Below are 16,198 nucleotides of genomic sequence, written 5' to 3'. Positions count from 1 at the left end.
ATCCTTTTCTATCTGACAAGAAAGGATAAGCAAAGGGTTTTAAAGTAAGGTCTCTTATTTGGATGCAACCAATATGTGTGTCACCCCTGCACAGCTCATCAGGATTTTCCGATTTTTTGCTCTCATTCCTAGAAACAGTGTTTTAAATGACATTACATAAATCCATCACTGTTTTCCATCTTTTGCTTTTGTTTAGTCATCAGATAACCAAATGAATATGGATAAACAGTGGGATGTGAAGTACAGGTTTTTATTGGTCAGTGTTTAATAGGAGAATGACAAAAAGAAAATCAGTGAAAAGTAGTTTGTACAAAAGTAAACTGACTCATACCTGAGACATCTTAAGGGATGGATCTTATAAAACGTACCTTGTTGGCGACATCTCCAAAAGTCAAGTTTGTCAAAGCCATTCCAGCATATCGTCTTAATGTAATACTGTAGTGGTCATTAGTAAGCCCATACATTTCACAGTCCACTTGCAATAATTCTGCAATGGCCTGTAGTCCTCCTAATTTAAAAAGGGCAAGAGGAAAAAGACAACAATCTAAAATAAAACAAACCAGTATCAAGTTTATAACTTAAATATCAGGGAAAAAAATCTCAAAGAATGAGAATACATGGTTTAAATTTGTCTTTAGAATTATGAGCTACAAAACTGTTATAAGACTTTTGTGTAATACATTTAAAAAGTACAACTGACAACTATTCCATTTTCTGCCAGCTTCTCCACCCTCCACCCCTTGCCTTACTGAGTGAAATGAGCATTGCACACTATTTACTACACATACACTGTATACTGCCAACGATGAAGACTATTTTTTAACACTATGTCTTCCTGAATGTAAGAAGAAAAAGTAACTTATTTTTATTATTAGGACTTCATAAACACTCTTCATTGTTGCACACAGTGGCCTAACTACTTGAATACTTTTTTATCTGCTGAATAATTATCCTTAGGAATACTGAAACTTCTAAATGAAACTGCATGAAATAAAGCTTATTTTTTTTTATGAAAAATAATGATCTGTTCAACTTGTCATTAAGTTCTATAAAATGTATTTATGTTTTTAAAAAATTTCCTTACTTTTCTTTGATACTCACAAGTGTCAACTATCAACTACACTAGGACATAGTATTTTCTTTGCCCTTGGTTCCCACCACTGGGTATGCTCAACAAGGGTCACATGGTTAACAGTAGGAAGGCAAGGAGGAAAATGAAGAGAAAGGAAAGGGAAAGACATAAAGGAAGGGGAAGTAAAAACAAAAAGCGAAGCAAATGGTGAAGGAGTAAACAAAAATAAAAATGCACATGGAGGCTATTCAAAATATTATTCATCATCAATATTAATCATTGTGGGAATGGGCATACTGTTTGGTCACAGAGAAGTGGCTCAGACAGAAAAAAGGATGACTAGAAACAGACAATTCTTAGATATTGTTAAGTTTAAACAATCAGGTCATTAATCTGAGAGAACCTGTACATTTAATATTTTTGCAAATAATCTAAAAGGGTCAATATGTAGAGGAATCTACAAGTTTACAAAACAGACAAAGTTCTATTTTGGGTCAAGAATTCCAGGCAAGGGGATTTAACTATATAGCAAGATTCACATATGTTTTTATGATTAGCAGAAATGACAGATGAATGTAGGTAAGTGAAAATTAATTTGGTTAAGGAAAATCCAAACCACATTTAGGAGGATTTTCCTCCATCCACCCATAATGATGCAAAAATACATAGCAGTGAATAGGTACGTATCAGTGAATAGTCACTGTCTTGATGGAGCTTAGATTAGAGCAAAGATACACATTTAACAAGTAAACTGTGCTGGATTGTGCAGAAGTAAAGGGCAATATAACAAGTGGACTGAGGAGGATCAAGAAAAAGGCTGAGGAAATAATTTTTAAGTTGGGATAAATGATGAAGGAGTGTCTAAAAGTGGTGGCGCAGGAACAATAAAGCATTTCAGGCAGCCTGAACAGCATGTGCAAGGGCCCCTGGGCCTGAAATGTAGAGCAACAAGGAGAGGGTTACAAGATGAGGCTAGAGAAATGGGTAGGGGGCAGATCATGCAAGACTATGTGCCACGCTAAGGGTTTTAGGTATGGAAAGGAATAATTATAACGTGTAGCCTAAATAGATTCCTATGGTTGCAGGGTGCAGAATGGATTATGACTAGAAGTTGGGAGACAAGTAAGACAAAGTACTGCAGAACAGCAGATATGATGGTGGCCTGGACTGGGAATGAAAGGAAGAGCAGTGATTGGAGATCTATTTAAGAAGCAGAATTAAAGCACTCAATTACTAGATGTAGGAGATAAGTATAGAGTCACCGATGTCTTTCAAGGTTTTGGCTTGAGCAACTGGGTTGATTGGAATGACATTTTCTGAAAAAAGGAACCCTGGGAGAGAGATCTGGGGATGGAGGAGATAAAAAAAACTCAGTGTGTGGCAGCTGAGTTAGAAATATCTGAAAAACCATCTAAGTGAAGATGTCAGATGAGCAGTGTGATAATGTATCTAAAACTCAGGAGAGAACTTGGATTAAGATGTACGAGGTTGGACAACTAAGTTCACGAACTCATCCTAGAAAAAGTGCTACATGCCTCATTGCTGAGTATCACTACGGTCACCTTTGAAGTACTCCCATTGGGAAGCTATGCACTGATGCCAGTGCCTAGTCCACCCTTCAAAGCAGTTTTGGAATTCTTTCTGGAATGCACATCAGAGCTGTCGTTGTATTATTACCCTTTAGGTCCTGAATGTCATCAAAATGTCTACCTTTCAATACTTCCTTTATCTTCGGGTAAAGAAAGAAGTCATTGGGGGCCAGATCAGGTGAGTAGGGAGGGTGTTCCAATATAGTTATTTGTTGACTGGCTAAAAACTCCCTCACAGACAGTGCCGTGTGAACTGGTGCATTGTCGTGATGCAAGAGCCATGAATTGTTGGCAAAAAGCTCAGGTCCTCTAACCTTTTCATGCAGCCTTTTCAGCACTTCCAAATAGTAAACTTGGTTAACTTTTTGTCCAGTTGGTACAAATTCATAATGAAAAATCCCCTCTGATATCAAAAAAGGTTAGCAATATCATTGTAACAAGTTCGCGAACTTAATTGTCAGACCTTGTAAATTTGAAAAACATATTAACTGAGGCCATGGAGTAGAGGATACTGCCTAAGGAGAGGGAAGGGAGCCTAGGGCAGAGCTTCCAGGGATTCCACCATCTGATGCTTGGAAAAAGGACAGGAGACAGTAAAAGAACTGAGAGTTCTGACCCAGGAAATTGACCTGAGGGGTCACTGTTGACCTGAAGACAGTGGCCCTGTGTATTGATGAGATCGAAATGTTGAGCGTTCTAAAGCAGACTGTCAATCCCAAAACAAAACATACTATGCTTTGTGCACATAAATCGTGTCTGGTGTACAATATCTATGATAAAGGTCCCAAGAAGGCACTAAATGAGTAAAGAGTTGAGAACTCTTATAATAGAAAAACTAAAAATCTTAGGATTTGATTCTGAAAACAAAAATTAAAGGAGGATATGGCCAATGTCAACAAAACCATCAAGAACATGGCTAATGAAAAAAGAACATTCAATAGAATTTAGGATATCAGATAAAAGAGAGAGCCTGTTACATTTTCAGGCAAATAAAAAATATGATGGAATTCATGGCTGTTAGAATAAAAATCAGGTTGCCCTGAGAAAAATTAGTGTGTTTCAAGGTAATGCAAAGATGACAAGCATGTCCTTCCACATTTTTCTTGGTGCCTATTTAGAAAGTTAGGGTCCAGATGGACCAAACACTATCCAATGTAGTATCTCATCACCTTATAGATAGTAGAGGACCAACAGCTTCAGGTGACGTTCAACAGAATCCTTAATTCAAAAAAGATAATGGAAAGATAACACTTAATGTTTAAAGTTGTTGTTTGTTTTTACTTGTTTAGCTATTCACCATTAGCATGAAATGTCTCATTCTAAAATAAATTATTAGGGGTCCAACATCAATATTCTATAGATTGGTAATTCATAAAATTTCCTGATCAGAAGAATCACCTGGGTCACTTATTAAATATGATTCTTAGGTTCCTCTGGAGATTCTGTTTTACTAAGCCTGCTTGCTACAGGGCCAGAGAACCTACATGGTTTTACAGGTTCCTCTGTTGATCATTATGATTTGGTTTTGGAAACATTAATGCAAATAAACCATGAGTTCCTTGAAAGTCAGGACTATGTCTTAATCTTTTTTTATATCTAGAGCCTAGAAAGTTGCTGGGACAGAACTAAGAATTAATAAGTGTATACAACACACTAATGTTACAGTCTAAAACTTGCAGGATTTATAGGTATACATTTATATGACCCTGATAGCTACAGAATCTTCTTGGATGGACAAATGACAGTTCCAGCTGATTGGGTTTAGGGATTTCCATTCATCTACTTGGGACTTTTTCCCTCTTTATCCCTCAGTCAGAAACTTGGTGCTATCTCACTCTGTTTCTCCACAATCCACAAACCTTGATCCTTCTTTTGTTCCAGTGCAAATTCGAGGCTAGGAATGAGAAGGCAATCCCTTGTGGCTGTGTCCCCCACAGTCACACCCCCAAGGCCCCATCCTGCTCCTCACCTGAAAGCCCCTGCCCTAGCTCCTGTGATGAAATGCCCCGGGTAGCCTTCCTACCTGAAGAAGGAAGAGGAACAGATACTGAGTCTACGTTTAACCTTGAAATTCAGATGATTAATGTGTCAGTCCTAGTCTACAGTCCATTGGAACACAGGGACATTTATAGAAAAAGCCTTTGTTAGCTTAAAATTGGATTAATTTTCCTGTTTATTCATTATTTTTCTCCCCTTCCCATTATTACTAACATTCAAAAACCCCACCAAGACATCAAATGTTCACAAACGCTGAGGCTGGACTAAGGAGGGGAGAACTCCTACGATTATGCTCAGTCCCACAGGAGGCTGAGGGGGTGATGGGGCAGGACAGAGCATCAGGTGAGCCACTGCTGGGCCTGTGGGAAGGAAAGCACGGCTGGAGGACAGGCCTGAAATCACTAGCACACAGCCTCCGAAGTAAGGACTCGGAAGGAGACAGCACTCATTTTGGCTGTTCAGGTTCTCTGTGTAAGGGTCTCATGACTTTGTCACTTTTAAGATAAGTGATGAATGAAAACGAGGGTAACAGGAATACAAACGGGAGGGCTGGAATGCAATGTAACATAAACAGCACAAAAAACCAGGGCACAGCTACATTAAGATGGGAACTTAGTGCATGGCCTTGCTTGGGCACAACTAGAGAGATCAGTTCACATGAAATGCATGGTGCAATTTATAAATACCGCATGTGCAACATGAACTTAGAAATCAAAGTAAAACCATTACATGAAAAATGGGGTGCACAAATGCAGGTTATATAAGGATTAGTGTGCGTGACAATACATACCTAAAAGAGTAGTCATCCCAAAATTAAGGGAATGTTTCCGATTTATATTAGAGCATAATGCTTTTCCATAGTAACCAGTTTCAAAGATGCCATGCTGCTTATCATGAAAATCCCATGAAGTACTCATAATCACAAAGATAAATGAGAATCTTACTGATAATTCCTTCTGGTGTCCAACAGAATTGACTGAGTTCAAGAACAATGAAGTAGTTCCACATTTCATAACAATTTATAACATTTTATAACAATTCCTCTCAACTTTCACACAGGGCCTACCTTGGAATAGGGGCAAGGAGTGGCCCCGTTAGTCATTTTTCCAACCTGTGACTGAGATTTTGAAAATCCAAGTTAGTTTATAACAGAGCAGCAGCTGCTGTCATTTAGAAACTTTTCTCCTCTAGAAACCAGAGTAAAATCATTTGCTACAAGGCGGAAGCAACTGGTAACAGAAATTAGCGGCCTTCCACTCCATTTCAACAATGATGAAATTTTTAGTATTCTTCTATGGTATTAAAAAACATTTTTGTCTTACCAAGTTCATTCATTGCATGTCTATGCTCTTCATCAAATGAAAGTTTCATTAGAACACACACAGCAGGACAGATCTGATGTTCAACAGGAGCTGGCACTGAAAAATGAAATTGACAGAAACCATAATGCTTTGTTTTCTCAAAAGCAATGACTTTTTTATACTTAAAAAATATGCAAGGCTCACTAACATATAGCTAATGTATAGTTTAGTGGATCAACAAATATTTGCTGAATAGATGAATACTACAAACATCGAAAAGAAAATATGAGTAAAGGGCTTTTCTTGGTTCTATAAAGTGTTTACCACTCATCTGCCTTTGACTATGTCTGTCAGAATAAATCCCTTGCAGGTTTACATTATAACTCAAATAATTTAAAACGGCATTTAGTGCAGAAAAGAATAAATACATTTTGGTATAAAACTGTTTAGTTTATAATTTCTATTTAAAACCTTGTCATGAATGTGGGTTAGAAGTACATCTATATGTAGTAGAGAAACCTAGTACAAACCTAACGGAGAAAGTTTACTACTATATTGACAGATACTAGATAGTAAACAGAAATTTAAAGAAAAAGTGTCCAAGAAAATGTACCTCCACATTTAATATGCACAAGGTTTCAAAACTCATTATCAGAAATCAAATTTAAAAAGCAAGTCTATTTTTCAGAAGTAACAATATTAATTTCTATTTAACTTTTTTGAGAATGAATAGGTTATCAAGAGCACAAAATGCTAATCACTACATAATTGTGAATGGCCAACAAAAGCAATCTAGAAAGACAATGTTCTTCCAGTAAAGTGTCTTCTTAGTTCTCCTCATCCCTAGGACAAACAGATATAAAGGACTGTTTCTTTTGTTTTCTTATCCTTAAAAATTTTTTAGATTTTAAATAAATTCACCTTTATACCTAAGCTAAAAAGAAAAAAAAAAATCTGCTGAAGCCTCACGGATCATGCTTTCACCATCACCTCCTTCTATTAATACTTCCCAAATCAGTAGGGTGATGCAACAGTCCTTTGTTGTTGTTGTTATTGTTGTGTGTGTGTGTGTGTGTGTGTGTGTTCTATCAGGTGAAAGGGAGGTCTTACCTTACATACTTACTGCTTTTGGTTCTTGCTACAGGAATGAAGTAAGTTATGTCCCCAAGGGTCTCAACTCCCATGCTCCCTGCTCCTGAGGGGGAGGCGCTGGTGGCCAAGGGGGTGTCTCCCTGAGCAAAGAGCTGGGTGGCTGATCACTCCCAGCAATAGGGGCCCATCGCCTGGAGCAGGATGGTGCGCAGGAAGAGCACTGGGCTGAGTCAGGAGATCTGGCCTCTGTTGCTGCTCCACCATTTACTAGCTGTGAGGCCACAGGCCAATCTTTTAGCCTTCCTGAGCCTCAGTTTCTTCATCTGTAAAATGGAGATAATACTTTCCCTTCCTACTTCACAGGGTTGTTGTGAGGACCAAATAACAGTATAACATAGCTCTGTATCCACTGAGCAGAGTGATATGCAAATGTAAAAGGATTATGGCGTGGTCACGAACAGCTGAAGGAACTTATGTCAAGTCATTTTTCCTGAACTTCATCTATAAAATGAAAGAGATGGGCAATATAATTGCTTAAGTTCTTTCTAGACCTACTGTGCTAGGCCTCTGTCTCTCGATTTCCTGTTCTTTTCAGGCTGCACAGCAGTCCATATGACATACTCATTTGCTAAATTTTTCTAGGGAAATATAGACTTAAGCTTTAAACTATGTTAGCAGTGTAGATGGCTAATATGCATTTCCCCTTCCTATTTATAAAGACAACACACTAACTAAAAAGTTTTCTTTTTAAAACCTTTACATTTGCTTTGTAACATGCACTCTGATGTACGCTACAGGGAACCTACTTGGATTTTTGTCCTGGTCCATGCCTTGTTCGTGGGCTTCCTGCCACTCCCAACAGGTTTCACAGTAAGCTCGTATCTGTTCCAAAAGATGAAGGACTCGGATTTCACGCCTGCCTCTCTTGTCATCAGGCTGTGAGTGAATGATGTTGTGGAGTGCTGCACTGGCCCTGGCCCGAGCCTCTTTACTGCCCCGAGAATTTCCCAACAACACAGAGTCTTTGTCATTGCCATGTAAAAGCTGGATGAGGAGAGGAAGACATCCAGACTGTCGCATGGATATACAGCTGTCCTGGGAGCTAGACATAGCTAGCAAAGTTCGTGACATATCATCCTTATCATGAGTACCAAGCATTGACAACAATGAATACACCATTTCCACCTGTGGGCCAAATGAGTTTAGAAACAAAATTATGACTTTAATACCTAAAAGCCAACACTAATGAAGTGATGAATGGGATAGTTATTGTAATTCATTAAAAAAAACAAAAACAAAAACAAAAACAAAAACAAAAAACTCTTTCCAGGATGAAGTAATGAACATTATTTCAAAATCTAAATAATCATCACCAATTTGTTTATATGAGTAAATAATATTAGATTGGTGCAAAGGTAATTGTGGTTTAAAAGGTTAAAAATAATTGCAAAAACCGCAATCACTTTTGCACCAGCCTAACTTTGCTAGTATACGGTGTTGAAAGAGAAATTAGGTTGTTACATAAATTGCTGTTTGTCTAGATCAGCTGGTGATAATCCATTGATTATAATGACTGGAAATCAACTAATTTCACATATATACGCACAAAGCAGTGTGGTCTATCTAAATTCTTTGCACAATTAAAGTTTTTATTTCTTTTAATCTATAATTAATAAACAGAAAACATTTTTCAACAATCTTTATGTACTATACTAGTTCTCAGCAATCACTAACCCTCATCGGATTATAATTACAATAGTATTGTTAAAATTATAAGACTTCTCCCTTATAGATGTAAAAATATTTTGTCACAAAAAGAAGAATACTATGATCACATAGGGAGTACAAAGCCAAGATTCTTACTCCATTTTTTTTTTTTTAAAGCAACTGTTAAGCATCAGTTACTCTCTGACAACAAAGTCTAAGGATTTACTTAGAAGCAGATTAGAAACAGGAAACAGTACCCTGCTCTCCTGGACTGTGATCAGACTCATTTCAAAGCTCGAGGTTATTAATAAAAGTAGAGCCTATTATATAAAGAATGTGTCATGTCTATAAATCAGTGGTTCTTAATGGGGGGGCCATTTTGCCCTCCCTCCCCCACTTTTGGCAATGCTTTGGAGACATTTTTGGTTGTCACAGATGCAGGAGGAAGTGCTATGGGCATTTAGTACCGTGTTTCCCCGAAAATAAGACCAGGTCTTATATTAAGGTTTGCTCCAAAAGATGCACTAGGGCTTATGTTCAGGGGATGTCACCCTGAAAAACCATGCCAGGGCTTGTTTTCCAGTTAGGTCTTATTTTCCGGGAAACTCGGTAGGTCCAGAAGAGGGATGCTACTAAAGATACTACAATACAACAAACAGGTATCCAGCCAATAGCGCTGAGGTTGAGAAAGTATTCTAACCGTGTACACACACGTTCCTCTTAGGCGCGAAAGGCTCAGGAAGGCAGTACAGAACTTTTAAATTCTAGCTCCACCACTTACCAGCAAACTGTGTAACACTATCAAGTTATTTGATTTCTCTGAGCCTGTTTTCTCAGTTGCAAAAAGAAGGAATTTACCTAATAGGGTTTTCTCTGTGAAGATTAAATGAAATAATACGTGTACAGGGTAGTAGCTGGATTTAAAAATGTAGTAAGGTTTAATATTATGCAAATCACTTCAAAATGAAAAGGTATTCTAGCTGCCAGTTTTCACACAGCAGTAATGTTTAATATTAGAGATTTTCTTGATAGGAAAAACTATGTATCGATATTGGATAGATCTGGGGTTGAATTCCAATTTAATTACACAACAGCTGCCTGAAACTTTTTTTGTATCAGTTTTCCCACTTAATAAAGAGGAACAAGAATATCCTACAGTGTTTTTGAGAAGATCAGAGATTACATACATACAACTAGCAGTTACTGGCATACCAGAGATCCCACGTAGTAGCCACTATGGGTTATTAAAAGGATTAAGTCTCATATTAACAGTATGATGGATTACCCTAAAATTTGTTTCTTAAATTGACATTAGTTATTTCAGTAATGCTTTTAAGAGCCATTACATTATTAAAGTAAAGAAAGACTATATCGAGTACGCTGTGAGAACAATTAATGGGATTATTTACATTTAATGGAAAATATATTGTTCAGTGATATTAGAATTTCATCTTTGTCAATATAATATTAAAGTCTCTGGCTTTAAAATAATAATAAAATAATTATTTTCTTTTCAGACATACATAAAAACAGCCCGTGTTCTCCATAAGAGTTTCATGCATACTGTAGGGACTCAAAGGAGGTAGATAGACTACACGTGGAAGTGAGAGGATCTTGGGAATCAGAAAATGTTTTATAAAGTAGTAAAGCCTGAGAAGAGTTCTGAAGGATGGCAAGGGTCGTGCCAGCCATTCTGTGGTGGGGTGGAAAGTGGAGGTGTGTGCCAGTGCAAACAAGATACGGCGGCGGACAGACACAGTGTGTGCTCGGGAAGTAGCACATAAGCAATGTGGCTAGAGCTCAGGATACTTGCTGAGAAGTGGATAAGACTGAAAAAAAACAAACCTCCCTAAGATGGGACTTTTTATAATCATCATTTTCCCTTTGTCTTGTGCTTCTTTGTCTAAAAAAATGGCACTTCTTTAAGAGACTGTGATGATGGCATCAGAATTCTCCACTAGTTGAATTTAAAGATAAAGAATGTTCTTAGCTTAGCTAGTGAGCACTAGAAAAGTACTCATAGTATAAGCGAGCAGGTTTATAATCTTCTGTTACCTTGGTTCCCAGGTGACTTGTCAGCCTTCGAGGAGCAGAGTGTGTGCTACTAGAACTCAAAACACTGGCTGTTTCGTGATCCATTCGTGCAGTCGAACCCTAGAAATTAAGCAAATTATAGACAGTGTAATTAAAATGACTGATAAACATAGCCAAGTTCATGTGAACAGCACGAGCCCTTCTGAGCCTTGCTTTTGCTCAGGCCCACTCCAAACCCTTTGGAGTATACTTTTTCTTCTAATGGCCTTGAGCTGCTTTTCTTTGTGCTCAGCCCGCTCCCAATTTGTTGGAGTATATTATCTCTTCTAATATACTTCTCTTTCACCAAAAAAAGTATGAACATTATAACTGCTCAAAAAAAACTTATTAAGTAAATTTTAGAGAAACACTGAGGAAAAGAAGATTTGTTGCAAATGACAGCTAAACTATAGTATCGTAGTAACCAAACACTGAAGAAATTCTAAGAGTAATATTTTTTCAACATCCAAAGACATACAACCACATTCAGTTAAATATAAACTGATTGATAGAAAGCTCCACTGATTAAATGATCCAAATTACCACAAAACTAACTGTGAATTCGGTATAATCCAAGTTCTCTAGGAGCTTACAGTATAGAAAGGACTGCTGGAAACTACTGGAGAATGACATGAAAAAAATAAGTAACTGCAGTGTGATACGATAAACACTAGGGTAGAAGAATGTATAAATCACTGGGGGAAACAGGAAGAAACAACAGCTGCTTAGGAACTATTCAAGGCTGTATACAATAAGTAACATTTAAGATAGGCTTTGAATTTAGGGGTAGGAGACTGATGGCAGAGCCTGTGTAAAGGTAAAAATAGGGAGAGCATGGAGTGTTCCTGTTTAATGTGGATAGAACACAAGGTGTGTAGTGGGAGATAAAGGTTGGATTATACTGTTAAGTATCTCACATGTCCTTTTAAAGATGTTTTCAAGGGGTGGATACCGCAGAGTCACTACACTTTAGGCAGGAGAATGGCACAGTCAGAACTATGTCTTAAAAAGTGTATGGAGGATAGGTTGGAAAGATCACAGGCGGGACATCAGGAAGAGGGTATTTTCAATAACTGAGTGGTGCTGAGAGCACAGAGTAAGGGAGTGAGAATAGTGAAATGGGATGCCCTGTATGTAGAGGATCAAGTCAATTGGCTTGCTAACTGACTGGATGTGAGCAGAGATGCTGGGACTCAAGGACAACTTGGAAGTGCTGAGCTTGGATAAATGGGCAGATAATGGTGCTATTAATGGATACATGAAACCCAGGTGACGGCTTTCAATGTGGGAACTGAGATCACCTTTGAATATACTGACATCCAGTAAAAATGCTGTAATGGGCATCTGAAAACATAAGATGCAACTCTGGATAGGAGTAGGGACTGCAGAGAAATATCTGGGACCTATCAAATGCAGGCCATAGCTAAAGCCATCCATTAATGATTAAGAATAATTACAACAACAGAATTCAATCAAAAAGCAATCCTAGCAGGTACTCTGTTGCAGTTCTCAACCTGTCAAAAGGAAACGCTAGAACATACGCTCTTTGAGGGCAGAAACGTCATTCTGTTCTCCTCTGTATTCTCGGTACCACGCAGTCTGAGGCTCACAACAGGTATCTACAAAACAGCTGTTGACTTATGAATGAATGAGGAGCCAGCAGTTAAATTCATAAGGACAGGGGACCCCACTGATAGTTCTAACTGACTTTCAGACATAGACGCTCTGGCTAATTGGAGAAGGGGGTTTAGCAGAGAAAACCATGATGCAATAATAGGTTTTGAAGCTTGGGAGTTGGGATCTCCTACTCCGGAAGGTCCAAAGAGGTGGAACAAGTCATTATCTCTGAATGTCTCCCATTGCCCTAAATTTTGGAATCAAAAGACCTTTTAATTTCCTTTGGTTCACCTTTGATGACACGTTAAAAACTTCCCTGTTAGCCAGCAACCTTAACTGTTCGTCTGCTAACTTCCACTGGCAGATAGCACAGGAAATTGTTAACCAGCATTCCGAAGTAATCAGTCAGCATTCTAACTGTATGTAACGGTTAAATACTCATATGGAGATTTTTGCATTTGTTATACAAAGTCCTTAATAGGTAATACTATGAAGCTCATTTTTAAAAGGGCTGTTTAGAACTTCCATAGACGTCACATTATCGGCCAAGATAAGGTTTTCCTCACTATACTACAAAAGCATATTTGAGACCATCATTCACAATAACATTTTTAAGAGAAAATTACATTTGTAAGTGTAATTGTACAAATGTTTGAAAAAGAGTTTAAATATAAAACTCTTTCAGCTGTACATTTAAAATGGGTATGTTTCATTGTATGTTAACCTTTGCTCAATGAAGTTGCTTTTAAGAAATACCAACTTGTGAGGTCTTTTTTTAATGTTCCCTCATATAAAAGCATGAAGACCCACTTATTCCCCACACCCACCTAGGGAAATCTAGGGTTGGAGTAAGAATACTGACACGGAGTGCCCGAGTGGCTACCCTTTCCAGTTTCTACTCCCTTTGTGGGTCTGGATGTATTATGCTGATTAGCCCTCCAGGGATACTTCTTGATTTGGTGCACTAGTTAGCACTCCTCAGGGCAAGGAGAAGGGGCAGCAGAGAAAGACTCACCCTGCACGTCTTCCCACTGCTACCAGCTGCTGGGTGCTTTAATAATGGTCATTTAGTTCACATGTAACCACACACATATAGTTACTGAGCTTCTGCTACTTTCTCGGTGCAGTGCTCGTCACTAGGGATATAAATGAAGACAGTCCTACCCTCACAGCACGTGGAGTCTAGACAGCGAAGTTAACATGTAAATACATGGCAATAAGTGCTTTGACAGTGGTTATGTGAACAGACCGGAAAGGCACGGACTCAGTCTTGGGCGTACAGGGCGGGCTTCCAAGGAAATGTGCCGACTTTGGACTTGAACTATGAGGAGTTTAGCTAATAAAAAGGAGGGAGATTAGGCATAGGGCAGACCAGAAGCATTAGCAAAGGTGGGGGGAGGGGGGGAGAAAGAGATAGAGAGAGAGAGAGAGAGAGAGAGAGAGAGAGAGAGAGAGAGAGAGAGAGAGAGAGAGAGAGAGAAAGGACGGCGAGGGAGGAGGGAGAGGGTGAACTACAAATAAATTTGGAGATAAAGAGCTTATTCTGGTTGCAATAAAGAGGATGGATTAGAGGGACCAAGACTCCAGGTAAAGGGACTAGTCAGGGGGCTTTGCTCACCCTCTCTCGTTCTCTCCGAGGGAAGCGAACTACTACATTGTGAACTGCCCTTTGGAGAGGCCCAGGTGGCAAGAAACTGTTATCTGGCCACTAGCCACGAGGACATGAAGTCTGCCAACAGCCGTATGAATAAACTTAGAAGCACATCTTCCCCTGGTCAAGCCTGGAGATGACTATAGCCCCAGGCAAGGCCTTAACTGCGTCCTGGTGAAAGACCCTCAACTAGAGACACTCAGCTACAGAAACAATGTTGTCTAAGCTGCTAAAGTTTGTTTTAAGCTGCTAAGTTTAAGCAGCAATGCATAACTAACACCCTGTTTGAAACAAAAGAGAAACCAGGGGTTAAATATGTAACAAGGGAAAAGCTATTTACACAATAAAACATGTTTCTGACATTCATCTCAGTGTAGACACCATATCTTTTTTAAGCTTCAGTCTTAGTATCTTCCTACACAGCTGCTTGATTTTGGGCCACTTCTCCCTCTCCCAATATTATCTAGCTAGAAATCCAGGTGCATTTATTATAAGCAGACACCAAGAGAACATTTCCATTCCTACATTTCCTGTAAGCCTAGAACTTGGGCCTTGAGGATCTTTCCTAGGTCCCTTTATTATGGCGAGACCTGAGCCAACCTCTTTCAGAGAGACCAGTCTCTCTACCTGCAAGAAATGGTAACTTTGTAAGAAGTGTTTCCCGCCCAACTCATGACTAAATTCTGAAGGAACTTGAGTGTGATTAACTCTTTCACAACCTTAAGACTATTAAATCAGTCATGAGGAACATCCCTTCAATTAGCCTTGCTCACTGTCCAGAGATATACTTGTAGGTACTCTCTGTATCATTCCCGACTCTCAGCCCTAAAATGTGTGAGACCCTATTTCTCACTGTTCTCTTTCACATCCAACCTTCCTTGTGGAATCCAGGTTCCATGATTCATAAATACGCCGACATCCGCAACTTTTCAGTTAATGCTCCTTTTACTCATGGCCTTAACTGACACCTACCTTCACATGACACCACTTCCCCCTACAGTTCGCTTTCCCACAGCCCATGTGCTTCAGAGTCAGGAGGTAGCGTGAATCTATGTTTTCCTCACTCCTCAATACCCTGTGAAACCATTACGCCTCACCTTCCTGTAACAGCCCCAAATCTTGGATTTTAATCACCCTGCCCCTTCTCCAGTGCTATCACATACTAACCTCCCAATCACTATCCTCTATCATTAAATACTTCGGTACAAGGTCCACTGACTTCCTTCCCCTTCGATTACTGCCATCATTCTGGCTAAGTTCAACATCTATCACATGCCCCATCCAAAACCCTGCCCCTCAGCTCTCTGATATCCTCTTCAATGACATTATTCTCCTCTGCCTCACTTTAGCCATTGACATCGATGGCCATATTCTGGACCATCTCCCATTACCTCGAAATGCACCGTCTCTGAATAATGCATTTCTTTATCCTGATGTAGCTCTGATAGCCTATTCATCTAGCAATCTCCTTTAACCTTTCCCAAGAAAGCTTCATTGAAATGAATGGAATATGCAGCGCACGAATCTCTGTACATATTCCAGTTTGGGTTTCTTGTGGTCTACCGCTTCCATAATTCTCTTGCTAATTTTCAATAGCTTTGCCCCACGGTTATTTCATCCCATCTGCCGGGGAAACAGTGCAACTGAAGATGAATCCAACTGTCTGCTTTCTCTGCCCTGACGTGAACTGCTGAGCAGCAGTTGGGAAATTTGAGCACGTGAGAAATACACACAACCTTTCAGCATGCTGCCCATAACACATTTATGGTCACCAATTCACCTGGGCCGTTATACTGCACCTGTGACCCTTGCGTATCCCTAGTTAGCTCTCCTTTCTTTCCTCATAGTGGCTATTTTAGACCTGCCTTGTTTTGTATACAACTGTGGCTCTTCTCTTTCCTTTACCACAAATAATTTTACTTTCTAAGCTAATTTACAGAGAAATAGAACCCATCAGAAAAAACTCCTCCACTTCTTGCTACCAAATGGACAAAATTACCTGCCTCCATATCCTTCTCCATCTGCTGTTGCATCAGACGCACTCCTCCTACCTAATGCCCATCCTTTCATGTCTGCTTTGAATCCATTCCCTCCCATT

At 39.1% G+C, this 16,198-nt stretch overlaps 1 protein-coding gene across 13 annotated transcripts in view; it reads right to left on the bottom strand.

Annotated features, from left to right (window-relative positions):
- APC (APC regulator of WNT signaling pathway) overlaps positions 1-16,198 on the bottom strand; it is a 133,002-nt gene that overhangs the window by 21,847 nt on the left and 94,957 nt on the right. For 5 of the 13 annotated variants that reach the window (XR_004423510.1, XM_033110271.1, XM_033110276.1 and 2 more), the window contains 5 exons: positions 10,815-10,913; positions 7,859-8,237; positions 5,982-6,077; positions 4,631-4,684; positions 369-508 (listed from right to left, as the gene is read on the bottom strand). Coding sequence is in view for 12 of the 13 variants with exons in the window: in XM_033110271.1 (XP_032966162.1) it covers positions 369-508; positions 4,631-4,684; positions 5,982-6,077; positions 7,859-8,237; positions 10,815-10,913 (768 nt within the window). In the remaining variant the exon portion in view is untranslated. The remainder of the gene's footprint in view (positions 1-368; positions 509-4,630; positions 4,685-5,981; positions 6,078-7,858; positions 8,238-10,814; positions 10,914-16,198) is intronic. The other 8 variants (XM_033110278.1, XM_033110273.1, XM_033110274.1 and 5 more) reach the window with 3 other exon arrangements.

Source organism: Rhinolophus ferrumequinum, chromosome 7 (genome assembly GCF_004115265.2).
Source record: "Rhinolophus ferrumequinum isolate MPI-CBG mRhiFer1 chromosome 7, mRhiFer1_v1.p, whole genome shotgun sequence".
In the NCBI taxonomy this organism is placed as follows: domain Eukaryota; kingdom Metazoa; phylum Chordata; class Mammalia; order Chiroptera; family Rhinolophidae; genus Rhinolophus; species Rhinolophus ferrumequinum.
The sequence above is the reverse complement of the archived record's forward strand: the minus strand, read 5'-3'. Positions and strand labels throughout refer to the sequence as shown.